The sequence below is a fragment of the Exserohilum turcica genome, assembly GCF_000359705.1.
Source record: "Exserohilum turcica Et28A unplaced genomic scaffold SETTUscaffold_15, whole genome shotgun sequence".
Lineage (NCBI taxonomy): Eukaryota > Fungi > Ascomycota > Dothideomycetes > Pleosporales > Pleosporaceae > Exserohilum > Exserohilum turcicum.
In genome coordinates, this window is record NW_007359970.1 from 451,543 (window position 1) to 476,090 (window position 24,548).

Sequence of the window (24,548 nt, forward strand, 5' to 3'; positions counted from 1 at the left end):
TCTGTATGTCGCCTCACACGTCGCACCTCCTCCAGCCTCTAGATGTGAGCTGCTACTCTCCTCTTAAGCGCGCGTACGGACGCGAGGTTGAGGAGCTCGCCCAGCATGGGGTCTACCACGTTGACAAGATAGACTTCCTTGCAGCCTATACACGGATCCGGCTGAAGATTTTTACGCAGCAGAATATCCAGGCAGGCTTTCGGGCGACAGGGCTTGTCCCTCCTTGTCTAGATCGCGTTCTATCGTCGCTCACAGTAGCCAGAACACCGTCTCCACCACAGACAACCACAGATAATAACACTACAGCGCAGGCAGCAACGCAGACAGAGACACCACATACAGTAGCAGAGCTTCAGCAGCAGGTGCGGTATCTCCAAGAGCGACTGCGCCAGCAGCCAGAGAGTCCAACAAGCGTTGCGATACGCCAGCTTGCTAAGAGCGCTCAGCTTACAATGCAATCAGCAACGATACTTGCAGAGGAGAATAAGAAGCTACGTGAAAAGAACCAGCGTCAGCGGCAAAAGCAAGATTAACAGCGTTAATATATTGCTTCTAGTGGGGTACTCCAGGTGCAGCAGGCTCAGCAGCTTGTGGCAGAGGCAGAAAGGTTACTTATGGGGGGTAGCCAGAACCAGGCTAGTGAGCGACGTCGGCGCGCGCCGCCAACGTGCACGAAGTGTCACGTTGAAGGACATACTTGGACTTCATGCAGAGCTAAATAGTAAACCATATATCTTAATTTTATATTATTTTAATACGTTGTTGTGGCTCAATTGCGCAGAACGTCGCGCGAAGTTTGGTGGGGTGCCCAGCTTACTGATCTGCCCAGCTTACTGACCCTGCACGTTAAATGGTTGAGATGATTAATAATAATACAATGAAATTTCAAAATTTCCAAAATTTCCAAAATCATGCTTTTTTTTTTGGTTGCTTCGTCTTCTTCTTCACCTTTTTCACCTTTTTCACCTCTTTCACCTCTTTCTTGCATCATACAGATCAGTCGTAGTCGTTGTTATCATGCAAGCTTTTCCACTCCTTCTCATCCTTGGCTTCTCCCATCAGCAGCACTACTTGGTCACCAGAAAGCGAAGAGTCGTTAGCCCCCCCAGCCCCCCCCACAGCACAACGCACTGCAGTTACAGGCGAGAAACTGTTATTAGATAGATATCGCGTTAGATGACAAGTGTACATCAAAGCAGCGGACTCTCAGGCCTCTCAATAGCCAGTCCATGATAATACTCTGAAAGCGCATTAATCTCATCTCCAAAGGCGGTATCAAAAGCCTCCAGTTGCTCTGTATACATTTCCTTGGCCCATTTAGTTAGGCTGGGGACGTCGAGCGCAGGGCGCTGGTGGATGGGCTGCCGGATGCATTCGTAGCCGAGGGCGCCAATGTCCCAGGCGCCTGCGCACGAGTCGCAGATGAGTCTTGTGGTGGCGGGGGCAATGGGGCTGACGGTGCCGCAGCGGAAGCAGGCAAAGGAGCAGCGCTCGCATAGAGCGTGGCATGTCGAGTCTGCGGGTGGTCGGGCGGGGCGGCCGCAGTGCGAGCATTTGGATTTACCTGGAATAATGCGTGTGGTTGTGTCGAGGGCCTTCCATTGCACGCGCAGCTCATCGGGGATGCGGTCTGCGCTTCGTCCGGAGTCGCCGACATCTTCACTGGTCGTCTTATTGAGGTTGTCCCTGCAAGCTGCGATGTCACACTGCGGCCCAGGCGCTGTTTTGAGATGGAGTTGGAATTCCAGGGCTTGCTGGCGTAGGAATGGCGCGTCCACGCTCTGGTCAAATGGACCTGCGTAGTTGGGCCCTTGGACTGCCTGTCGGATCGGCAAGCTGCCCATGGGCGCGAGTTGCATCTGGCTTGTGTCAAGGAGACGACGGGCCTCAGCATTACCTGATTCAGGTGCAGGTCGCGTCATCTCGCCCGTCTCGTGGTCCTGGAATTCGTCTTGCTCATCATCCTCGTACGGGACATAACGTAGCTTCTGTGCGTCTTTGAGCGAGGTATCGTATCTGCCCACCTCGAGCACATTGACCGAGCCGTTGACTTCGCCGATAACAAGTTTACTGTAGTCTCTGTTGAATGCTCCTGCCATGATGCCCGAGTCGGTGGTAATGAGGTCCTTGATGAACGTATCCTCCTTGGCTCTTGTAACGTCCCATACCTTGACCACGCCGTCGGAAGAACCAGAGTACAGCCTCGTTGCGTTCTCGCCCCACGACAAAAACCGCACTCCAGTATCGGTAATCTCGTGTTTGATGCCTTCTTGCAGTGGCATCACGGGCTGTCCATGCGAAAGAACACGCAGCGGGTCGTTGGGCCATCGAGCATCCCAAACATACGTACGGCCATCCGTGCAGCCAGCAGCCACAAGATGTTCATCGTGCGGGCACCAGACGACGTCATTGATATCCAGAGCCTTGCATTCAAACTCCAAAAGACACGTGAACTTGCTGGATTCATTAATGTCGTACAGCCTGACGGACGAGCGCATTCCTTTATTGGCATTGTTACCTGCCACACAGCCAACCGCAAAGACTGGCAGCTTGGAACGATTCGGATTGAATGCAACGTCAAAGATATTCTTGCTGGATCCGTGGATACTGAGAGCGCTCTCGGCCTGGATATCCCAAAGACAGATATCGCCAGTCGTGTCGAAGCCCGTTTCCTTCATATTCGCGCCGAAGCCAGCCAGAAGCAGCCTCCCGTACCGCGGCTCGAATTGCAATGCGGTGGGCAACATTTTCAGATCAACGCGCGAGACGGCTTTGGCCGATTGATAGTTGGACTTTGCAAACTGCGACGGGTTGTCTTCGTCGATCCTGAAGACTCGAATGGCCTTTCGCTCAGTACGGGCTGCAGTTGCTATGACGCCAGCATGTGAGTGGTTTACAGACAGGATATCGATTTGATCCTTGACATTGAGTTTTGCGCCCAGAACTGGCTGTACGGAACCGCCTTCAGTCTGCCATATGGCCACGTGCCTGTCATAACTTGTCGAATACATGTGCCTGCCGCTAGCCGAAAAGGCGACGGAGCTGACAGTGGTGTAAAGCTTGGGGTCTTGCGAGGCAAACATGGCGTGGCTGGAATTAGCACCAGTCTGGGTCCTCTCGCGTTTCTTGTAGTGTTCAGCCAGCTCATGTATCGATCCGTGAATAGTGTCACCAAAGAGTAGATTGTTGGGTCTGTTGTACTGCATAGAATCTGGGTCGTCCACAGCGACTGCACCTGCGGCAAAGCGCTCGCCGTCTGGAGCCCACGCTACCGTGTGTATGTCGCTTGACGCACCTATCCAGAAAGCTGATGGCCCCATTGTGTCCATGACACTGTTCTTCACCTGGTATGTCAGTGGTTTTGCTGCTGTTTGCCACCCTCTCCTTGACTGGGATCCGAGTTCACGCTGTCGCAAGATCGATAGCGTGGACGGCTTGTGTATCGTACTCATCGAGACCTCAGGTCGAGCAGCTGAAAGTCTTTGCACTTGCGGGGCATTGGCAATCTTTCCGTCCTGCGCATCTTTGATGAAGGCGCGAATGCTGCTTCTCTCTCGACAAGGAAGACGCTGCCGGAGAGCTTCAACAAGTTTGAGAATCTTTGGCTCCGTAAAGTCTTTAAGTAGTTCGCGAAGCTGTCTTCGCCTCGTGCTGTGTCTAGATCTCGACGCCGTCATTGAAGCAATCGTCTTTTTCACCACCTTGACTTCAACCGGGCTAAAATCCACATGGAGCAGCAGGCCTTGCCATTTGCGGCTCGAAGGCTGGTCCCAGCAATAGCCGGGTGGATTTTGCATTGCTGCACGCTGAGATGCACTCAGGTATGGTGCCAGTTCCGACAAAGGGCCGCGGGATCTCTCATGCAGCATCACTCCCAACCTGGCGTCTTCGGTGTCAAAATCAACCTCTACGGGGTCGTTGTCCACCGCAATAGCTGCGGCAGGCCGCGGCAAGTCTTCTTCTGGAGTTTCCGAGCGTGTAGACATAGCGTCAGTGTACATATCCCCAAACATGTCCTGGTTAGCACAATTCTCAGCCAATGCCTCGTCGGTCCTACTACGGTGCTTGGGCCATGTGTAGTTGATGCGTTGGGCGCGGCGTGGCCGTCCACGATGAGATGCAGCCTTACCACCAGAAGAGTAGTCATGCTCAGTCGTCTGCTGAATGGGAAGCGACTTGGGTGCTACGGGCTCTGGGCGCGGCTGTTTAGCAGGCTTGGGTACAGTATATTGATAGAACTGTGATCTTGGCCCTCTTGGTAATGTAGTCATGTTATGAACTTTTGGCCAGTCAATGTTCGCTTCTGCTGCAAAGCGCGGGGGTAAGATCAACGTCGGTGGGTCCTGTGATCTGTCCCTCTTGTTCAGCACCAAGGAATAGCGGCTCTGGAGAGTATGGTACTCGCGGTGGGCCATGTCTTTGTTATACTCTGCAGTAATTTGCGACCACTTGAATTGCTTTACTTCTTTCAGGAAGATCAAGAGATGATCTTGTGCCGTGTCAAACGGGTTTGCTACGGTTCTTCTACCTCTTGCGGGTGCCATTGGGGGTTGCACGACCGGGGTGCTAATCGTCGGGGCCGTTGCGATTGTGGGAACAGGGGCCGTTGTAAGCAACGGACGATAACCAGCAACGCCACCCCCTGTTGACTTGCGTGGTGCATCCTGATCAGGCTCCGAGATGTCAGACATGACACTATCCTTGTCCTCTTCTCGTGGCTCTTGAATAGGACCAGCAAAGTAGTTTGGTCGGGTGGTATTGAAGCCAGCCGACGAAGGCCGGCTTTGTTGTATTGAAGACATGGTTGGCTTGCTTGGAAAGCTCTGCCGTCTTCCGTCCCTAGGAACTTCCTGGCGCGCAAGCCCTGGCTGTTGAGTTGCGACGTGTGATTCCAGTACCCCCGTGTACCGCGGCGGTCCTATCGAAGGCCCTAGTCGAATGGCAGGCCCATCCATAATGTTCTGGCCCGAACTGCTCGATGGTCTGCGGTCAATGTACAAGGGGCGGGGAGGACTGGCCACCCCTAGACTACGGACACCTGTCGTCGGCTCCCCAGTTGTCTTCAGTGCTTGGCTGATTTGATGGACTGACGGAGTCCTGTTCATGGCGCTCTTCGGAGCAGCGCCTCCGAGACCCCCAGTATCAACATGCGGAACCAGCACGCCGTAGAACGAAGGCGGTATCGCTTGTGGATTTGGTGTTGGCCGAAGCACGCCCATGCCTGCCTGTGGCGCGGGCAGTGTATTGTGCGAAAAGGCGCTGGGTGCGCCCCCCGGGTGCGGAAGCGATGGTAGGCCTCTGGGATCGATCTTGAACCGCTTCGCTGCTCTCTCCGCCTCAGGCGGCCCATGGTAGGCGGCGTGTCCAGGCACGGCTATGTAGTTACTCTGCGCCGCGCTGTGATGCGACTGACTCGTCGCGCTTGTCAAGGGCATGCTTCCAGGCTGTATCTGTGGCCGTATCGCAGGGCCCGGGTAAGGGAACTGTGCAATTCGCGGTGCGCTCGCGGGTAGGGACGGATACGCGTTTGTCGTGGGTTGCGGCGCGGGAAGGGGGAGGCTCGGTCGCGAGCCAGCAGATAGGGGTCTGCTGGATGTCATGGAGGCGGCGCCTGGCGCAGGTGGCAGGTCGGGTTTGGGTTTATCATCGTCGGTGTCGGCGTCGTTTGTGAGGTCGATGACAGAGTTTCGCCAGGCGCTGCGCATGTTAGACGGGTTGCTGCTGTTCATGTTGGGACAAGTGCAATGCGGGAGTGCGCCACAATTCGACCTAAGTAGCAAGACGGGGAGGGGGGGTTTTGTCTGAGATGGACATGTGACTTGACTTACCTCATCGCAATGAGACCCACCGGGGAGGAGCAGGTCCAGGTCCATCAGAGGGTGAAAGTGAATAGATGCCCTTGGCGCGTTACGGACGAACCGCGCCTGCGCGCAATGCCCCCGCAAGCACTAGCGGCGGTTTTAACCGTGCCTAACGGCGGTCTTGGCGTCATCTGTGTAGCTCTGCCGTCTATCTACGGTAAAGGCTGAGATTACTGCCCTCATTGCAGATCAGAGATGCCATTTAGATTACGTGTGCATGTCGGAGCAAGGCATGTGCAACCACACAGAACAGGTGCGCATATCTGCCAGCGCAGGGGCGCAAATACATACATGCATGCTACATATACTTAGCGTACATAATGTACATACAATTAGGTAACAGCTTTATACATTTACCCTCCTCAATAGCCCTTGGCCTTGCCGCTATCTTCGGCCTTCTCCCCCATGCCCTCGACATCCTGTCTGCTGTCCTGGACGGCCAACCCCGCAACAACCCCCTCCTCGCCTGGCTCCACATCGTTCGGCACCGGTGGGCCCGAGAACTCCTTGCGTCCCCGGATGAAGTACCACACGAGGCTGATGAGTGCAAAGCCTGCAAAGACGACGCTGGCGTAGTTCATCGTCGCCGCCTGGACGGGCAGGCTTACGGGCATGCAAAACAGGACCACTGCCAGACAGATCCACACAATCATGGCCACGTTGATTGCGTAGCCAAAGCGGCCCAGGGAGAATGACGAGTGGCGGACTGCCTTTCGGCCACGGATAATCGAGATGAGGATAGGCATGCCGTATGATGTGCTGAGGCAAATGGTCGCAACACCGGTAAACGAGTTGAATGCAGCCGACGAGCCAAAGAAGATGAGGCCCAAAAGGCAGTCGACCACGGTGGAGAGGACGAGCGCCCACAGAGGAATGTCGAAGCGCTTGTCGACCTTGGCCCAGAGGCGCGATCCAGGGATTGCACCGTCGCGGGCAAAGGCATATGTGCAGCGTGATGCGGCCGTCAGCGCTCCCGTGCCGGCAAAGAAGAGGATACCCAGAATGAGGAAGAGGAGACCAAAGCCTCCGCCTGCACTCCCCGTCACAGTCTTGAAGAGAAGACCAATCGGCTGTCCGTTTGCAACCGAAAGAAGCGTCTTCACATCGGGCAGGACGAAGAGAAGGGGGATGAGGTAGATGACGCCGGTCACACCTGCAGCGGCGACGGAGAGAACAATGGCCTTGGGGACTTCGCGAGCGGGATTGGAGACTTCTTCGCACATGGAGGCCACCATGCCGTAGCCAGTGAGTGTGTATGCTGCCTGTAGGAGTCCGACAAAGAAGGCCCAGCCCGATGGCCTAGAATATGCGAGTTAGTGTCGTGTTTCTGTAACTGTGCGTGACACAGAGATGCTTACCATCCACTTGCGCTCGCGTCGTAGTGCGCAAAAACAAACTCTGCATCTCTCTTCTGGTCAGCCATGGTGAGCAGCACAACCAAGATGATGATAACACTGCTAGCTGTCCAGTAGATGCAGATCTTGTTGATGAGGTCCAGGTACTTTGCGCCAAAGATGTTGACAGCCATGCAGATGAGCATGACGGCCCAGAACATGAGGACCGTCTGCCATTGATTCGGCACAAAGTCTTCGTCCCAGAGCGTAATGGCAGAGAGGATGAGCTGGCCGCCGGAGAAGTTGATGGAGAGCGTGACAGTCCAGTTTCCGACGAGCGTCAGCCAGCCAGTGACCCAGGAAGCAATGGGCGCCCACTCGCGCGTCGACAGCATGGCAGACCAGTAGTAGACGCCGCCGGCCGTGGGGTAGACGGCGCAGATTTCGGCGAGCGAGGCGGCAATGCAGAGCGAGATGAGCGAGACGAGGATCCAGCCGTAGAGCACCGTCACTGACTGGCCATCGGTGAGGGTGATGTAGAGGGTAGTGCTGAGACCAAAGGGAACGGCCATGATGGCAAAGGACATGCCCAGGACACTCAGCATGGACAGGTTTCGCGGCAGTTCGGACTGGTAGCCCATCTTTGCGAGGGCAGCATCCGCGCCGGGGTCGTTGACGGATCGCCGACGGACGCCATGGTCGTCGCTGCTCTGGGTGATGGAGAGGCTGCGCTTTGCCATGGTCGTGTGTCGCTGTGGTGCGAATGAGGTGTGACGACTGCCAAGGTTGGACACGGCGTGGGAAAAGCAAAGCAGACCACGGGCCGGGGGGGGGGGATGCAGGCAGGTATATGTATGTAAGGATGCGGAAAGATTGTCGCGTGCGCAGAGGGCTCGCGTTCCCCACAGCCGGGCGAGATAAAAGGCCGTGGGCGTCGTATTCTCATTCTGGTACTAGGCGGCGATGGGGTGGCGGCGGCCAAGAGGCCTGGTTGGGATGGGACGATGCCATGGTTCGGCCCACGGCGACCACGACGGCGGGCCCTTGCGCGCATACAGACAGACAGACATGGCGGTACATGCATGCAAAGGAGCATCAAGGCGACCGGCTCGAGGGTACCAAGCACCAGAGATAAGGCGTGCAAGCAGCTCGGCCACGCCATCACCATGCTGGTCGTGGTCGTCGGGTGTGGGCTGGTTGCATTTGGCGTGTCCTCTGCCCTGGCCCCTCGTCTGCGCCTATCATGCCCAACCTCCGCTATCCGATCCGACGGGCTTATTTCGTATCTTTTGTGGAGGGCGGGGGGCCTGCACCACCCGCCCTCACGCCTACATGTACGCTTCCACATACATGTACACATGGGCGCCTGTCATGCTATCGCGCGAGCGCACACTGTCCAGATAGCACAAGGAGATAGTATTGTACACAAATATCCAACCCCGGAGCCTTTGCCGCGCCCCGTCTAATGCAGGCACCGCCCCATGCATGCAATCCATACATGCAATCCATACATGCGCATCATGTCTTCCGTGCATCATGTCTTCCAATCATGCGCTTCTCGTAATACCGTGACATCCGTTCCCTCCATCTATCTATTCATTCATCCATCCATCCATCCATCCATCCATCCATCCATCCATCCATCCATCCATCCATCCATCCGCCCATCTATGCCTGCCTCTCTACTTCCCCGCCATAACATCAACATAGCGTCCACCCTTCTTCTTCTTCCCGCCTGCTGGGCCCTTCCTTGCCTGCGGTGCGCCCAGCAAGTCATCAATGCTGCTGGCAGTGCTCATACCCGTGCCGGGCCGCGATGGCGGTCCGGAAGCTGCTCCAAAGCTGGGCCGCGGCAGCGTGGGCGGTTTGGGTCCAACAAGCCCTTCTTCGTCAGACTCCGCGATGCCTGGTGTCGACGCACGCGACCCCATGGCATGCATGGGCGGTGGGAGCGACGAGGCGCGGAGGCTCGATGTGGGTGCACGCAACGATCCTGCACCGGGAGGCCCACTCGGCAGCGACGGCGACGTTGCAGCGCTGCCTGAAGTGCTTCTAGCCCCTCCAGGCGGCCCAGAACGAGGTGGCGGAGGTGTGGCAGCCGGCTTGGCCGCATCTGCTGCCCCGGCCTTCTTGTTGACCCATTTCTTTAGGTCAGTATCGTAGTAGAAGCTGCTCTCCTCTCCCAGCTTGGCCTTGATAGGTCCAGGTCCTGCGTTGGGGTCCTTCTTGAACCACCCAGAAAGCCACCCTCCTTTCTTCGCAGCCGCAGCCTCCTTGTCGCGTTGAGCATCCGCCTCAGCTGCTTTGCGAAAGGCCTCGTCTGCTTTCCGGTCCGCTTCAGACTTGGAACTCGTGCTGCCGCTGATCTTCAGCGCAGAGGCACGCGCCGCCAAGTCATCATCATCGTCATCGTCCATGAAGGACTTCTTCTTCTTGGGCTGCTCTTCTTCCTCCTTGTCGTCCTCGTCGGGATTGTAGGGTTGGTACGACGGAGGTTCAAACGTGTTTGCCGACGCTCCGCCCGCTTGCTCTTCCGCTGCTGGCTGAGCTGGCCCGTCCAAGCTCGCTTGGGGATGGTACCCACCAAATGCAGAAGCCGACGGCGATTCTTCAACCGGAGGCGTAGGCATGTACGTACTGCTGTAAGACGTCTGACGAGGGCTGTATTCCGGGCGAAGTGGCGAGTACGACAGCGCCTTTGCTTGTGTGCGTCCGCTCGGTGGACTCAATGGGTTCTGTGGAGGGCTATACACGCCCGACGTTGGAGTCATGGGCGTGTAAGAGTCAGACGCCGCTCGCATACCGAAGCCGTCATTGGACTCCAATGAAGGCCGACCCTGGGGCTCATAACGAGACCTTTGCTGCTCCGAAGATGACCTTTGTGCGAATGCATTAGAGGGTGCATATCTTGAGTTGGCTGGTGGTGCTGGCTGCATAGGCATGCCGTAGCCAGACACGGCACCATACAGATCCGTGCCTGATTGCGACGGGGTAAGAGTTGAGGGCCCGCCAGCAATGTTGGCAAACGGCCCTGACTCCATCCCGGCTGGCCTGTTGGCCGCACCATCTTCGTCATCTCCGGCAATGAAGCTGTTGAACTTGGAGAGCAGCGAACTTCCCACCTTATCCATGCTAGGCTTCGAGATCCATGAAGACGATCCGTCCTTGGGAGACTGTGACAAGCGCTGGCTCAAGTCCTCCAGGCTGCCGATGAAGGCGGGGTTGTAGTACGGCGATATCTGAGTTGTAGCCTTCATGGCTGCTGCAATGGCGTCGCAGTATGCCTGTGCATCCGTCTTGTGTCCATTTTCGGCTAGCTGGTATGCATGTACCAGCTTGTAATTTTGCAGATGTGGCAGGATGTACGAACCTGTCGGTGATGACAGCGACATGGCGAACTCAAACACCTCGGTTAGAAGAATCGGCTCGAGATCAATACCCGTCTCCAGAGGGAACTGTCGGTGATTGGCGCCGATGAGCACGAGATCAGCCTGAATGTCGTCGACACCACCCATCTTGATGACTGACCGGGCAAAGATGAAGCAGGCATGCGCAGCTTCGACCCGGCCATACTGACCAAGAAGCCTGCCGAGCGACAACAGTGCCGCCACATCGCCTTCGCTGCGGTTGTTGAGAATCAGCGCAATCGTCTCGCGCCACTTATCCAGGCCTTGTTGTACGTTTTGCGTAGCCCCAGCTCCATCCGCGCTCACCATCTGGAAGCCAGCACGAGCTGATGCTGGCACCAACTCGTCAATGCAGTCCTCGTGGTTGCCAGCAAAAACTTCGTACAACACAGCCAATGCCTGGTGGTTGCGCCCAACATTCTTGACCTCTTTGCGAACAAACTCTTGAACAACCTGCTTCCATATGTCTTTGTTGAAGGTCGAAGACAAAAGCATGGCATGGCCCCATAGTCGCTGGTCGACGGCGTGCCACACAGCCTTCTCGCGGTCACCTTTAACAAGCATGCTTTGCAGGGTTTCGAGAGCCCGCGAGTCGGACGGTTCTGGCTGAATGTTTCCAGTATTGGACCGCGAACGCCCAACTATATCCGCCATTGTCGAGAGTGAGCCGTCGGCCTCTGCTGCTTCGTCCCCGCCAGGCGATAGTATCTTCTTGACAGCAACTTCGGCAGGTGTGCCCTCTAGTCGACCATCGTGTTCAACAAGAACCTGCATTAGCTTCCATAGGAAAATTCTGTCCTCAAGGCGCTTGATTTCCTCCTCATTCATAGAAAGGTCGAGCCCAGGCTCCTTGGACTGAGCGTCCATCGCCTCAATTTTGCGGCCCAGCCACGCCAACACGTCCTTCTTCTTACCCTTGGCCTTTAGCGGGCCAGGGAACTTGGTGATGTCGTCTGACAAAGGGAGCACCTCCTTCATGCTCTGGACACGAACCTCGCCGGGACTACTCTTCATCATTGGTGCCAATCCGCCGCCTCCATATCGAGGAATTTGCGTCGGGAAGCTGGTTACCACAGTACCACCTAGTCCCCATGTGAAGACGGGACATCCTTTCCACCTTTCCAGTGGATCAGTCACACGTTCGTCGTCAGGAGCAATGAAGTCGTAATTGGTAGACACCTGTCGACGCTGAGGTATTACGTTAAGCGTGCTGGATGTCGACTGTAGTGCGCCATAAGTCATAGCTTGTGGCATCATACCAAAAGCAGACCCAGCTAGCTCTGGGTTAACTAGACGCGGTGGCTGCTTCATAGTCGCTGTTGGAGACTGGGAGCGAGAGCGCATTGGAGCAGCCGTTTGCGCCGGCTGGTATCTTGGCACATAGTTTTCCCTTTTGCGTGGAGAGCCCACTGCTGAAGAGGGGGTACTACGAGGTGGAGTTTCGGATCTTCCAGACGTAGGCGGTCTTGAGCTTAGCGTTGGCTCCTGCTCTTCAATCTCGCTGACCTCTCCCAATGGACTCTTGAATGGCGGACGTGGCATACTATCGGCTGAGAGAGAAATCTGGTGATTTGGTTGGGTGTGGGTATTATTATCGGATTCTTGGCTGTGTTGATGGGGCATGCTGGAGAATGCTAGCGGGCTAGATGTACGAGGTGCAAATGGTTGGGACGGCGTTCGCGCCAAGTTGTTGTGTGGTTCAGATGAGTACCGGGCATGAGGCTGTCCCTGTGGCGGAGGAACAGGCGAGTACCGAGCATTCGCAGCTGGAGCGGCTTGTGGCGCAGGAGAATAGCGCGAAGTGGTTGCTGATGCTGAAGATGGAGGGGCCGGCGAGTATCTGCTTGTAGGAGGAGCCGGAACAGGAAGACTATTCGTCCGCGTGGGCACAGAGGGCTGGCTTGGAAACATGGGCAGCTGCTCGGGTTGCCTGAAGGGAGGAGGCGTAGCAACATTGGCCGCTTCAGGGTGGAATTCGTTCCTTAGAGATGACAAAGAAGATGTGCGCTCTTTGGGTGGCAAGTGTGGAGGAGGTTGCTGTACAAGAGGTTGGGCGGCTACATTTGGCTGCGGAGTGTAACGTCCTGATGGCCGTGGTTTGGAGGTTACAGGTAGCTCTGCAAAGAAGTCGCTTGAAGGTGATTTTGCTGTCACTGCAGGCTTTGGCGGAGCTGCTGGTGGTGGAATTCCACTCATCTGTGGGTGCATTGAGTGGCCTGAGGATGGCGGAGACAGACTAGATACCGACATGCTTGCCGAAGGAGGAGGCCGTGGAGCTCCACCGTTCGAAGACACACTGCTGGCACGCGGCGGGGGAGGGGTGGGCTGCGAAGCTGGGACTACTGGCCGAGGGGGCGCGCGCTTTCGAGTAGTCACAATGTCTTCTGGTAGATCGTAAGGCGATGCGTAGCCACCTTTGGCTTTATCTGCAAAACTCTGCGCCGAGTTGACGGGTGGAGGCCGAGATGGCTGTTGCTGTTGCTGGTATGCCAAATTCCGTCCAAATCCATCATAAGCTGGGGCAGCCGCAGGAATCGACTGTGCTGGCGGAGCATACGGACTCGCAGTAGGAACCACTGGCGGTGTTGTAGTCTGAGGCGCATATCGGCTCGCAGTCCCTTGTGAGCCTGACTGTGCTGGCTGCTGTGTCGCCGCAGAAGGTTCATCGTCGAGGAAGCCATCGTCGTCGCTGAGTTCAAAGACCGGTGCATCTTCTTTATCGGGTAGGAAGTCATCGTCCAAATCCAAATCCAAGTCCCACTCGCTCTTCTCTGGGGCCTTTGTTTCGGTCTGCACTACATGGGCACCTGGCGTCTGATCCGTGGGCTGTGCAGGTTCAATTTGACTGGCGCCAGTGCCGAAGAAATCCTCCGGCTCATCTGTGTTGCCCCAGTCGATCTCTGCTCCTGCATTTCCGCCAACTGTGGTGTTTCCAATGGATTGATCTCCTACGGTCGTTCCAACGGCCTCCGCGGAGGGTGTGGCCATAGGAGGCTCTTGTGGCTTCGCGCCGAGATCAAAAGCATCGTCGCCGGATGCACCCCATTCGTCTGCCTCCGTGTCTGCTACTAGAGGTGCCTTTGCACTTTCAGTCACAGCATCCTCCAGAGCAGTGCTTTCGCCTTGGTGTTCATAGTTCTCCTCCGGTTGCTTTTCATGTCCCGTCTCGCCGTCGGAACTCTCTTCCTCGCTCTCTTCCTCTTCAGGCTTCTCTTCCTCCTCAGGCTTCTCTTCCTCCTCAGGCTTCTCTTCCTCCTCAGGCTTCTCTTCCTCCTCAGGCTTCTCTTCCTCCTCAGGCTTCTCTTCCTCCTCAGGCTTCTCTTCCTCCTCAGGCTTCTCTTCCTCCTCAGGCTTCTCTTCCTCCTCAGGCTTCTCTTCCTCCTCAGGCTTCTCTTCCTCCTCAGGCTTCTCTTCCTCCTCAGGCTTCTCTTCCTCCTCCTTCTCGCCCACAACAGCCGCCGCTGGAGCCGGTTGCTGTTCCTCAATACTGAGCGCCTGCGTCGCGCTTACAAGACCCTCCTCACTCACATCTCCAGCGGGTCCTTCCTGGGGTTGTTGCGCGCTCTGTTCTGCCGTTATAGTGACTTCGGGCGCTGGGGAGTCGCCGGTTGGTTTCTGGTCAGCCACTATGGGCGTACTTGACGGCGCAGACGCGGGCGCGGGTGGCGCAGCTACGGCGGGCTGTGACGGAATCTGCTCCTCGTCTTCGCTGTCCTGCTCCTCATCCTCGTCATCCTCCTCTTCTGATTCCTCGGAGGGTGATTCGGGCTTGGATTGTGTCTGCAGCTTCGTGCTGGGCGGTGAACTGGGTTCCTTTTCGCTTCGCAATGCCGGGTTCCACGATGCGTTTGACGGGGTGGGAGGCGCGCCACCGTAGGCATACGAAAAGTTGGGGCCGTCTTCATCCATTATGCGATTACTGGGTAGCTAAAAGGGGTATCTACAAGTACTGTAGACGCTGTCAGCACCGCGGGCAATATGTAGTCGCTCAGACGTGAATCGTGCGTAGATGTTGGGTCTCACCATGCGCAATTGAGGGGATACGCCTTGCGGAGCACGGAGCAATGACTCGAGCGACCTGACGGAGGAAAGAAACCGGGCAGGCAGGTCTCCAAGGAGGCAGATGGAAAAGCAAGATGCGCCCGAGACGCAATCGTGGGGTGTCCACAGGAGCGATCGGCGTCCCTTTGTACGTCACAGAGTCGCGAGGGACGTACCTCTATAGAAGCAGAAGAGCGTCGCGGTGCGCGTCAGGCCGGATCAAGGGCACAACACTCGGCCAGGGCGGTAGGAAAGAATCAAATGCAAGAGCCGAGATCTGGCCGCATGGTATGCGACTGGGTCGGATGGGTGGATGGTGAGATGCAATCTGGACAGCTGTTCATGCCTTGGGGGGGGGACTTTGGAAACGGCCCGCCGCTGCAACCCTGTCCTCAAGCCACCATCGCGTCTGCGCCACAACCTCGACAAAGGCCCGCGCCTCTCCCAAACGCATGCACATTGCCATTCACAAACGCCTTGCCCGGCATAGCGACGCCTTGTCCATGTGGCCAGGGATCGATGCCCAGTACCATTGCCCAAACCATCGTCTGCGCTCGAAACAGGGCGTCTGAGCGTCGTGGTGCCACTTACAAGACACCCCCGAAACACCGCGGACCCCCGAAGGCAGCCATCAGAGCCACAACCACCCCCCATAGCCCGTCGCACATGAGAATAGAGCCGGAAACCTTCTCACTAGCCTCTACGCCGCCACCGCCCGCCCATGAGCCATGGCTGCTCCCCACCAGTATCACCAGCCGAATGCGCCAGACTCAGACTCCGACCTAGAACTAGACCTGGAGGAGCTGGATCCGCTGGCCTCTCGCTCACAGTTGGCCGCCACGCCCCCGCGACGCCAGTTAAAAGAACAGAGACGGCCGTACCATGAGCTGGGCGCAAGAATACCACTGAGGAATCTGAGAGTTGGCAGGTTGCGGGCAAGCAAGAGGAGAGAAGAGCCGGAAGAGGATGACTTGACGGGACTGCTGGACGATGGTGAAGGTGAAGGATCCAAGAGGAATTCGGCTGGCAGCTACGGCCAGTCTGGCGAGGACGAATCGCCCCTGTTGCCAGCCCAGCGTTCCGCGCGAAGACGCAAGCCATCGCAGAGTGCAATGTCCAGATTGGGGTCGAGTATGCGGCTGCCCAGCTTCCTCTCGCGGCAGAACAACGCAGCCATACAGCTAGGAGACGACAATGGCGAGTCGGGCGCAGAGGAGGAGCATGACCCCACCACACAGCGCACCATATCTGTCGGCCAGCTTCAAACTTCGAGATTCCCGGCAAACGCAGTCTCCAACGCAAAGTACACGCCCTGGAGCTTCCTCCCACGCACCCTGTACAACGAGTTCTCCTTCTTCATCAACATGTACTTCTTGCTCGTGGCCTTGTCGCAAGCCATACCCGTCCTACGAATCGGCTACCTCTCGACGTACATCGCCCCACTTGGCTTTGTCTTAACGATAACCCTGTCAAAGGAGGCCTCGGACGATATCGCACGGCGGCGGAGAGATGCGGAAGCAAACTCGGAGGGCTACACGGTTCTGAAGTTTGAGGAGAACGGTATGGGAAATGGTGTTGCGCCAGGCAGAAATTCGCAAAGGAAGAAGCGCGTGAGAAAACAGAACAAGAAAGAAGGGCGCTTGCAAGATATTGGAGACGAGGAGCAGCAGCTTTCAGGAAAGGGCCTGGCAACCTGCACTTACTGGGAGGTTGTGAAGCCTTCCCGGAGCCTCAAAGTGGGTGATGTGGTTAAGCTTGGCAAGGATCAGAGAGTACCGGCCGACATGGTACTTCTCAAAAGCTATTCCACTGACAGCAGCATTGCTACACCGGATAAGGCAGATTCACAAGGCTTCTCGCTCCCGTTGATAGATAGTGACGAGTCTGCAGATGCAGCAAAGGTTGATGACGTCGCAGCGACCGGGACTTCAGGTGAAGCCTTTATCAGGACCGACCAACTCGATGGAGAAACCGACTGGAAGCTGCGTCTGACTTCGCCATTGACGCAAAATCTGGACGTTGGAGAGTATACCCGACTGCGGGTCGTCGCCGGGAAACCAGACAAAAAGGTAAATGAGTTTTATGGAACTGTGGAATTGCTACCCAAGAGTCAGCGACAATACGACCCCCATGACGGCGAAGAGGCCTCTTCTTCGGAAGAAACCAAGTCTGCTCCTCTCAGCATTGACAACACCATCTGGGCAAACACGGTTGTGGCCTCTAGCTGCAGTCTTCTTGCTGTCGTGGTGTATACCGGACCACAAACGCGCCAGGCGCTGTCCACTTCGCCTTCAAGGTCCAAAACTGGTCTCTTGGAACTGGAAATCAACTCTCTCACAAAATGGCTATGTATCTTCACGCTGTCATTATCCTTCATCCTCGTAGCGCTCGCACGGTTCCAAGAAATTCAAGGCCGCGAGTGGTGGGCTTCCATGCTGCGATTTCTCATTCTATTCTCGACCATTGTTCCTGTGGGTTTGCGCGTCAATCTCGACATGGGAAAGTCTGTGTACGCTTGGTTCATTCATCACGACGAGACCATAAAAGGAACCATTGTCCGGACAAGCACTATCCCAGAAGACTTGGGTCGGATAGAATACTTGTTGAGCGACAAGACAGGCACTCTAACACAAAACGGTATAGGATACAAGTACCCCTAGCTCGGCATCGCTGACAATTCACAGAGATGATAATGAAGAAGATCCATGTCGGTACGGTGTCTTATGCAAACGAGGCTATGGACGAGGTATCATCATACGTCCGCCAATGCTTCACACCTCCCGCTGGAGAGGCTCCCTCGCTCGTCACGCCCTCGTCCGCTTACACGGCCCCTCTCACCTCGGCCACGCGTACCCGCAGAGAGATTGGTTCGCGAGTGCGCGATGTGGTGCTAGCACTGGCGCTATGTCATAATGTAACACCAACAACAGAAGAAGAGAACGGCGAGGAGGTGACTACATACCAAGCATCTTCACCCGACGAAATCGCCATTGTACGTTGGACCGAGGCAGTCGGTCTGAAACTTCTTTCCCGGGACCGTGAATCTATGACTCTCCTTTCATGCCACAGTGGAAGCACTGTTGTCAAGGTTCGCATCTTGAACGTGTTTCCATTCACATCCGAAGGCAAGCGCATGGGCATTGTTGTCAAGTTCTATCACGGCCCTGTTTCATCGCCCACCGACGATGATGGCGAGATTTGGTTCTACCAAAAGGGTGCAGATACCGTCATGACATCCATTGTAGCCGCCAACGATTGGCTGGACGAAGAGACGGCGAACATGGCGCGTGAAGGTCTCCGCACTCTAGTCGTCGGCCGCAAAAGGCTCTCGGCTCAAACGTACCAGGACTTCATCACCAAGCATGCGCAAGCCTCCCTCGCCCTTAGCAACCGCGACGCTTCGGTAGCTGGAGTTGTCAAAGAATACCTGGAACATGACTTGGAGCTGCTTGGCGTTACTGGCGTTGAGGACAAACTACAAAAGGACGTCAAGCCTTCGCTCGAACTTCTGCGCAACGCAGGTATTAAGATTTGGATGTTGACAGGCGACAAAGTCGAAACCGCCCGCTGTGTAGCCGTCAGCTCCAAGCTCGTAGCGCGTGGCCAATACGTGCATACAATCGCCAAGCTGAAACGCAAAGACCTAGCCTCCTCGTCTCTCGACTTTCTTCGTGGAAAGCTTGATGCTTGTCTACTCATTGACGGCGAGTCCCTTGCTCTGTTCCTCCAGCACTTTCGGCAAGAGTTCATAACCGTGGCTGTACAGCTGCCCACAGTCGTCGCATGCCGATGCTCTCCGACTCAAAAAGCGGACGTTGCCCGCCTGATTCGCGAATTCACCAAGAAGCGCGTGTGCTGCATCGGCGACGGCGGTAACGATGTGTCGATGATCCAGGCCGCCGATGTTGGTGTTGGCATTGTCGGAAAAGAAGGTCGCCAGGCATCTCTCGCCGCCGACTTTTCCATTGAGCAATTCTGCTACCTGGTCAAGCTGCTCGTCTGGCACGGCCGCAACTCGTACAAGCGATCCGCCAAACTGTCTCAGTTTGTCATTCATCGCGGTCTCATCATTTCCATTTGCCAGACCGTCTTTTCCATTGCCAGCAAATTTGAGCCCAACGCGCTGTACCGAGACTATCTCTTGGTCGGCTACTCGACCATTTACACGATGATGCCTGTTTTCTCTCTTGTCCTGGACCGCGACGTGGACGAGAGCGTCGCAAACCTGTACCCCGAGCTCTACGCTGAACTCAAGACAGGGCGCTCGCTGTCGTACAAGTCGTTCTTCATCTGGGTTGCCGTCTCCGTCTACCAGGGCTCCATCATCCAAGGCTGCAGCCAACTTCTCATTGGCGTTGGACGATCTACAAGTGCGGGCGAAACACCGGACCCAACGTTTCTCAAGATGGTGTCTGTCTCCTTCTCGGTCCTCGTCGTCAACGAGCTGGTCATGGTGGCTATGGAAGTCACAACGTGGCATTGGATCATGATTGCTAGTATTGTCGGCACAGCTGGTATTTACTTTGGCTCGGTGCCGTTACTGGATGAATATTTCGACCTGGGGTATGTGGCCAGCATGGCATTTTGGTGGAGGTTTGCCGTGATTGCGGCGATCAGTTTGGTGCCGCCGTATGCAGCGAAGCTGCTGGGGAGGAGGCTGAAGCCGCCGAGCTATCGCAAGGTGCAGGGCGTGTAGGGATATGCCCGGCATGGTTGTATTATTTATTTGCTTTTTATTGCGTAGCAGCGTTTATGTGAGAAGAATACGATATTCCCCTTTGCTACCCGTAGTCTTGCGTTGGCCCTATTCGCTGTCTTTGCACTGCTTCGGGCCGTGTGTAGTATGTGTGTCATCCGTGGCTAGTCATGGGCCGCATATGTGCGTCAAAGAGAGTAGCGGATGTGGGTTAGGTTTGAGCCGTTAGCCGTGAGCCGTTGGCGCCATGTGCACGGTCCATAGCTTAAATCTAGTAGGCGGGGCCGCAGGAACACATTTGCCCATCCACTGCTCTTCAGCTCCCGCTGCTGTGGCATTGTCATACGCATTCACTTGGATCCTGCCGCGCGCCTCTACGACACGCCAGTCAAATGCGCTGATCCAGCCAAGCCCACCCTGACACTTGACATCTCGAATGTCACTTCGCGATGCCCGCAGCCATCGCTCTCTCACGCTTCGCCGGCGACCGTAGCCATTCCCTCCATGGCCGTGATATCAGACGTCTATCCAGATGCCTATCGTAGGAAATTCCCCTCCGAGTCAATTAGCGGTCGCCGCAATGCAGCCAACGAAGTTACTCGTGCCCAGCGACGGTTCGTGTGGCTAGTGTGCGCCAGTGTCTCGCTGCTCAGCGCAAGGCATCTGCTTGTGGAGCGCAACATGCACTATCCACGGTGCCTCTACTTGAATCAGCTCGCTGTCTCCGTTCTGGCCGCATTGCGCCCGTGTTTTAGATGGTGATATATTCAACGGTCCTGGAGATCAATGACAAAGGGAACCGCGCTCGTTGCCGCCTTCGTGTGCTCTGTGTATCTGTCGGCAATGTAATTCTTGCGGGCAATCTTGTATTTCCATAATCTGCCTGTCCTGGTCACGATTACAGTAAGAGATATCCGCTCTTGACCCGCCCTCGCACACAAATATATACCGGATCTGCTGCTTTTTGCTTGCAATAATGTGCATTAGCGGTTGGAATCGTGCTCATATGCTGCATACCCAATTGCCCAACGCCCGAACATCTAATAGCACCTATGTGCATACTAATGGGCCATTTGTACTATCCAACTCACAAAACAGTACATATTAGAAGTACCCGCTTGGATTCAGTATAGCCTCGCTCTGGGTAACGTCTAGCATGCTGAATTTTACCGAGAAGCACGAGATTCACAGCCCCGTCTCTCTTGACCAAGCCTACGCACCACGAATACCTTTGGAAATTGTACTGGGCATGTACAAGGAGCTCATGGACGAAGTGACCAGACTTATCAGCAATTTAAAGAGCATGCCCGCCCTTTCAGATGCCGTCATCACAATCTACTCAAAGGACAGCACGGCTGACACTGCTCGCATCAAGGCACAGACAGGAGCTAGTCTGGTTGTCACACTATCGAGGGTTGGGCGAGAGGGCAAAACATTTCTTTGCCATATCCGGAGTCGGTGGGACAGTCTAACACGGCAAACCATATTCTTGTAGGCTGGTATCCACGACCAGAGATAATTCTACACCCGCATCTACTACTACTACTACTCGCATTTCCGCACCGGATACATGGACCACGGCTGGTTCGGCTCGGTCTGTAACTACAAGTATTGCAGCGACTGCGGCATCTATGTACAACCAGCAATGTATAAGAGAGACGTAAGTCTACGGTTCGAAATGCTCAACCAAAGCGGAGTCGCATTGCCAAAGACTTGCCAACTCTATCCATTTCCAAACGATGCCATTGGCAAATGATATCCACAAAATTTCCAAATCAACTTCAACAAAAGTCGCCGCATTGAACATAAATGCTCCTTTCTTCGTTGTATGTATCCATCCGCATCCACCATTACTCCAGCCCCCCCCCCCTTCGATGCGAGAAAGCTACAACTACATTAGAAGAAAAAAAAAGAGTGTGTGGCTAGGATAGTAGAAGAAGAAAGAAAAAAGAAACCCAAAGAAGAAGAAAAAAGCAAAAATAAATTCCAAGACCAATAATTCAACACATACCCAAACAGGCAAGTCCTATTCCGTCTCCCACAGAGAAAAAAAAGCAAATACAATCAAGAAACCCCAGAAACGGAAATAGAAACTCATTTGAAAAAAAAAATGAAAAATGAACGCTGGGCCCTGCGTCTCTCTTTGAGTCTCGCTCCTCAACGTAAAAAAAATTACTCATATCCCCCCCCGAACGGCAATGAACCATGGAAAAGAAAGAATAGGGCGGGGAAAGAGAAAAAAAAGAATGTAAAGTAGGGAGTAGGTAGGTAGGTAGGTAAGTAGGTTTAGTAAGTAGGCAAAAAAAAGGATAAGCAGTGTCTTGGCACACGACCAAATCCCACACGTTCTCATTGGCGCACGCCCGAAATCCAGTCATTTCCTCTTTTCGCTCTCTCTCTCTCGCTCACACTCTCTCAACACAGCATACCAATGCTAATACCAGTGCTAATACCAGTGCTAATACCAATGCCGTAACATATCCATTCTCTCTCCCCGTAGACTCAACACCGGATTTTTGTCGCGGACTTTGCAATCTAGGTATTACTACTGGCTACGACGACGACGACGACAAGGACGATGGCGCAGAATGGTAGTGACGCGGTAGAAGGAGTAGGGGAAGCAGCATCATCGTATGAAGTTCAGCACGTACACTCAGTATATGAAGAAATCGCAGCGCATTTCTCATCAACGCGGTATAAGGTGTGCGTTTCCTTTTCCCTTTTCCTTTTCCCTTATCACTTATCCCTATTATTCTCCCATCTCGCTCATATTCTTCATTTATACAGTGTAATTATTGTAGTGTGGAATTACTCGGATTGTACTGATACAAGGTTTGTGGTTTGTATAGCCCTGGCCAATAGTAGAGCGGTTTCTCAAGGAACAGCGGGATGGGGCGATTGGCGCAGATGTAGGGTGTGGCAATGGGAAGTATCTGGGTGTAAATAACAAGGTGTGGATTGTGGGGAGTGATCGGTAAGTTTTCTCTCTCTCTCTCCGTGTGTGCTTGATTCGTTTGCACATATTGTAACAGTTGGCATTACTCGATTTACTCTTTTCTTCTTCCCAGACCGTCTCATACGCGCGTACATTTTTTTTTGAAACTGGTCATTCTCAAACATGTGGATTCCTTTTCCTTACACTTGTTGATTTCTTCTTTGCCGCAAACTAAGCACACTCAGATCCACCAACCTCGTCAAAATCGCAAGGCAACATGAACCGCACGATGTCGTAGTGGCAGATAACTTGTCTCTACCGCATCCCAGTGGTGTCTTTGATTTTGCCATTTCCATTGCCGTTGTGCATCATCTGTCAACACCAGCACGGAGAGTCGAAGCTGTCAAGTGTGTTTTGGATCTCTTGCAACGACCTTTGTCGGACCATGCAGGTGAGACTAAGCCTGGCACAGCGGGAGGCAAGGCGCTCATCTATGTGTGGGCGCTGGAGCAGAAGGACAGCAGGCGTGGGTGGGACGAGGGGCATGAGCAGGACGTCATGGTGCCGTGGGTGCTGAAGCAGAAGAAGGAGAAAGAAGCAAAGCGGAAAAAGAACAAGGTTGATGGAGACGGGAGCGAAGACCAGAAGAAAGTCGAGGGGGACAAGACGTTCTTGAGGTATTATCATTTGTACCGGAAAGGCGAGCTTGAGAGTGATATCGAGCAGGCGGGCGGCGTTGTACTCGAGTCTGGGTACGAAAAGGACAACTGGTGGGCTATTGCGAGGCCCGGATGAGGCTCTCGTACAAACTGCATAGATGAGCCACACATGGTGTATACATGATCATGTCGGTTCTAGATTCGTTTGTCGCAATACCCAACAAGGCTGATGGATTAAGTCTTGGTCAACGTCACAGGTAGAGCATGGCTGCTCTCGGTCAGTGGAAAGAGCTGATAGTAAAAGCCCACAGCACCAGCCACCAATATGAGGTAGTAGGCCACAGTCCACCCGATGCCTTTTCCTTGATACACTGGCCTGCCCTTTTGATCGTCGTCTTTTTTGTCAATGTCTGGGGGCCCTATGGGTACGCCGGCCTCGACGCCCACGCGACCGTAGAAGCGAGGAAGCCCCATCCAGTTGCAAAAGGCATGTGCCAGGACACATGTGTAGACATTGCCGGTGCGGATGAAGACAAAGGCGGCGAAGAATCCAAAGAGCGAAGTGTAGGTGAACTGGAAGAGCGAGCGAGCAATGGCCACAACTAGTGGAACCTCACGGTGGGTGATGCGGAACTCGTACAGGTGGTGGACATGGGCGATGCCAAAGTACAGGGGAGTCAGGAAGACGATCTGCTTGCCAGAGAAGTGGGCCAGAACGTGGAGAGGAACGATAAAGGAGCGCCAGACTAGCTCCTCACTGATGGGACCCTAGTCATGTTAGGTGGGCTACAGTGCTTTTTTGGGGGAACCTACGACTACAAAGTTCCTGTACCCGATCCAGCTGCTCAACGACTCGCGCAGGCCGTGTAGCTGTATCCACTCTCGCCACTCTCCATCTACGATGCCGTGCTCGAACAGAGGCCCAGCAAAGAGTATCATGACCAGAAGCATTGTGCGGATGGTGTCGAGGGGCGACACGGGCCACAGGCCGAGCAGGCTGACGATCTGCGAGAAGGATGCCTCATGTTGATGGAGCACGACGACGGTGAGGACACAGCACAGAAGGGTGGACAAGGTCACGGCGCGGACTCTGGCGCGTATCGACGAGGGAGCATCGCGCGTGAGTGTGGGCGACGGACGGGTCGCTGACGACAGGTAGAAGGGAATTACATAGGTGAAGACGTAGGCAGCCTGGGGGTGCACGCGTCAGCCGTCGTGGTTGCAGCAAGTTGCGAGGGGCGCAGCATCATAGGGTGAGAGCCGTGGGTGTGGTGGTGGTAGTCGTGGTAGTGAAACGTACCGACAGAAGGGCGGCGGCCTTGGCAGAGAGGAGCGGCGGCTGTGGGACTGGGGGCGGGTTAGAGCGGGCGTCAAGAGGAAGAGGGAGTCGAGAGCCAATGGATGGCGACTTGCCGCCTTTGACGTGTCTCTCGTACACGGCCTGGAGAGCACTGAAACGATGGCGCCAGCCGGCGGGGGGAGGAACCATGATGATAAGCTGCGATGTGACGAAAAAGAAGGCGCTGAGCAGCGCGAACCGAAGAAGAATGGGTGTCGGCAGGGAGCGAAGGCGGCGGGCGTGCTATAACCGGCGGCAGTCCCTCGCCCGCGCTGC

The 24,548-nt window shown here is 55.1% G+C and overlaps 6 protein-coding genes across 6 annotated transcripts; 2 read left to right on the forward strand and 4 right to left on the reverse strand.

Annotated features, from left to right (window-relative positions):
* Positions 1-1,190: 1,190 nt before the first annotated feature.
* Positions 1,191-5,600, reverse strand: SETTUDRAFT_176556 (uncharacterized protein; the record flags this gene model as incomplete). Its single annotated transcript, XM_008025699.1, has 2 exons — positions 1,191-5,436; positions 5,518-5,600. The coding sequence occupies 2 exons, from the start codon at positions 5,598-5,600 to the stop codon at positions 1,191-1,193; spliced, it is 4,329 nt and encodes a 1,442-aa protein (XP_008023890.1).
* Positions 5,601-6,117: 517 nt separating this feature from the next.
* On the reverse strand, positions 6,118-7,847 carry SETTUDRAFT_168363 (uncharacterized protein). Its single transcript, XM_008025700.1, has 2 exons — positions 7,220-7,847; positions 6,118-7,160 (listed from the first exon to the last, which is right to left on the reverse strand). The coding sequence occupies exons 1-2, from the start codon at positions 7,834-7,836 to the stop codon at positions 6,224-6,226; spliced, it is 1,554 nt and encodes a 517-aa protein (XP_008023891.1). The 5' UTR covers positions 7,837-7,847; the 3' UTR covers positions 6,118-6,223.
* Positions 7,848-8,777: 930 nt separating this feature from the next.
* Positions 8,778-11,944, reverse strand: SETTUDRAFT_168364 (uncharacterized protein). The gene has a single exon (XM_008025701.1). It carries the CDS (start codon positions 11,857-11,859, stop codon positions 8,878-8,880), a length of 2,982 nt encoding a protein of 993 aa, XP_008023892.1. The 5' UTR covers positions 11,860-11,944; the 3' UTR covers positions 8,778-8,877.
* A 3,420-nt stretch (positions 11,945-15,364) lies between these two features.
* On the forward strand, positions 15,365-19,418 carry SETTUDRAFT_168365 (uncharacterized protein). Its single transcript, XM_008025702.1, has 2 exons — positions 15,365-17,280; positions 17,328-19,418. Exons 1-2 carry the CDS (start codon positions 15,372-15,374, stop codon positions 19,337-19,339), a joined length of 3,921 nt encoding a protein of 1,306 aa, XP_008023893.1. The 5' UTR covers positions 15,365-15,371; the 3' UTR covers positions 19,340-19,418.
* Positions 19,419-21,917: 2,499 nt separating this feature from the next.
* Positions 21,918-23,069, forward strand: SETTUDRAFT_107691 (uncharacterized protein; the record flags this gene model as incomplete). The annotated part of the gene is made up of 3 exons (XM_008025703.1): positions 21,918-22,040; positions 22,189-22,313; positions 22,520-23,069. 3 exons carry the CDS (start codon positions 21,918-21,920, stop codon positions 23,067-23,069), a joined length of 798 nt encoding a protein of 265 aa, XP_008023894.1.
* Positions 23,070-23,167: 98 nt separating this feature from the next.
* Positions 23,168-24,422, reverse strand: SETTUDRAFT_27293 (uncharacterized protein; the record flags this gene model as incomplete). Its single annotated transcript, XM_008025516.1, has 3 exons — positions 23,168-23,701; positions 23,747-24,124; positions 24,234-24,422. The coding sequence occupies 3 exons, from the start codon at positions 24,420-24,422 to the stop codon at positions 23,168-23,170; spliced, it is 1,101 nt and encodes a 366-aa protein (XP_008023707.1).
* Between the last annotated feature and the right edge of the window lie 126 nt (positions 24,423-24,548).

What these genes read in the sequence shown, in the direction of transcription:
- SETTUDRAFT_168363 (XM_008025700.1), bottom strand. Translation starts at nt 7,836, where the DNA reads ATGGGCTACCAGTCCGAACTGCCGCGAAACCTGTCCATGCTGAGTGTC. An exon ending in GACGCGAGCGCAAGTGGATG is followed by an intron (nt 7,161 to 7,219) that starts GTAAGCATCTCT and finishes CGCATATTCTAG; the next exon opens with GCCATCGGGCTGGGCCTTCT.
- SETTUDRAFT_168364 (XM_008025701.1), bottom strand. Translation starts at nt 11,859, where the DNA reads ATGATGCCACAAGCTATGACTTATGGCGCACTACAGTCGACATCCAGC.
- SETTUDRAFT_168365 (XM_008025702.1), top strand. Translation starts at nt 15,372, where the DNA reads ATGGCTGCTCCCCACCAGTATCACCAGCCGAATGCGCCAGACTCAGAC. An exon ending in AGGCACTCTAACACAAAACG is followed by an intron (nt 17,281 to 17,327) that starts GTATAGGATACA and finishes GACAATTCACAG; the next exon opens with AGATGATAATGAAGAAGATC.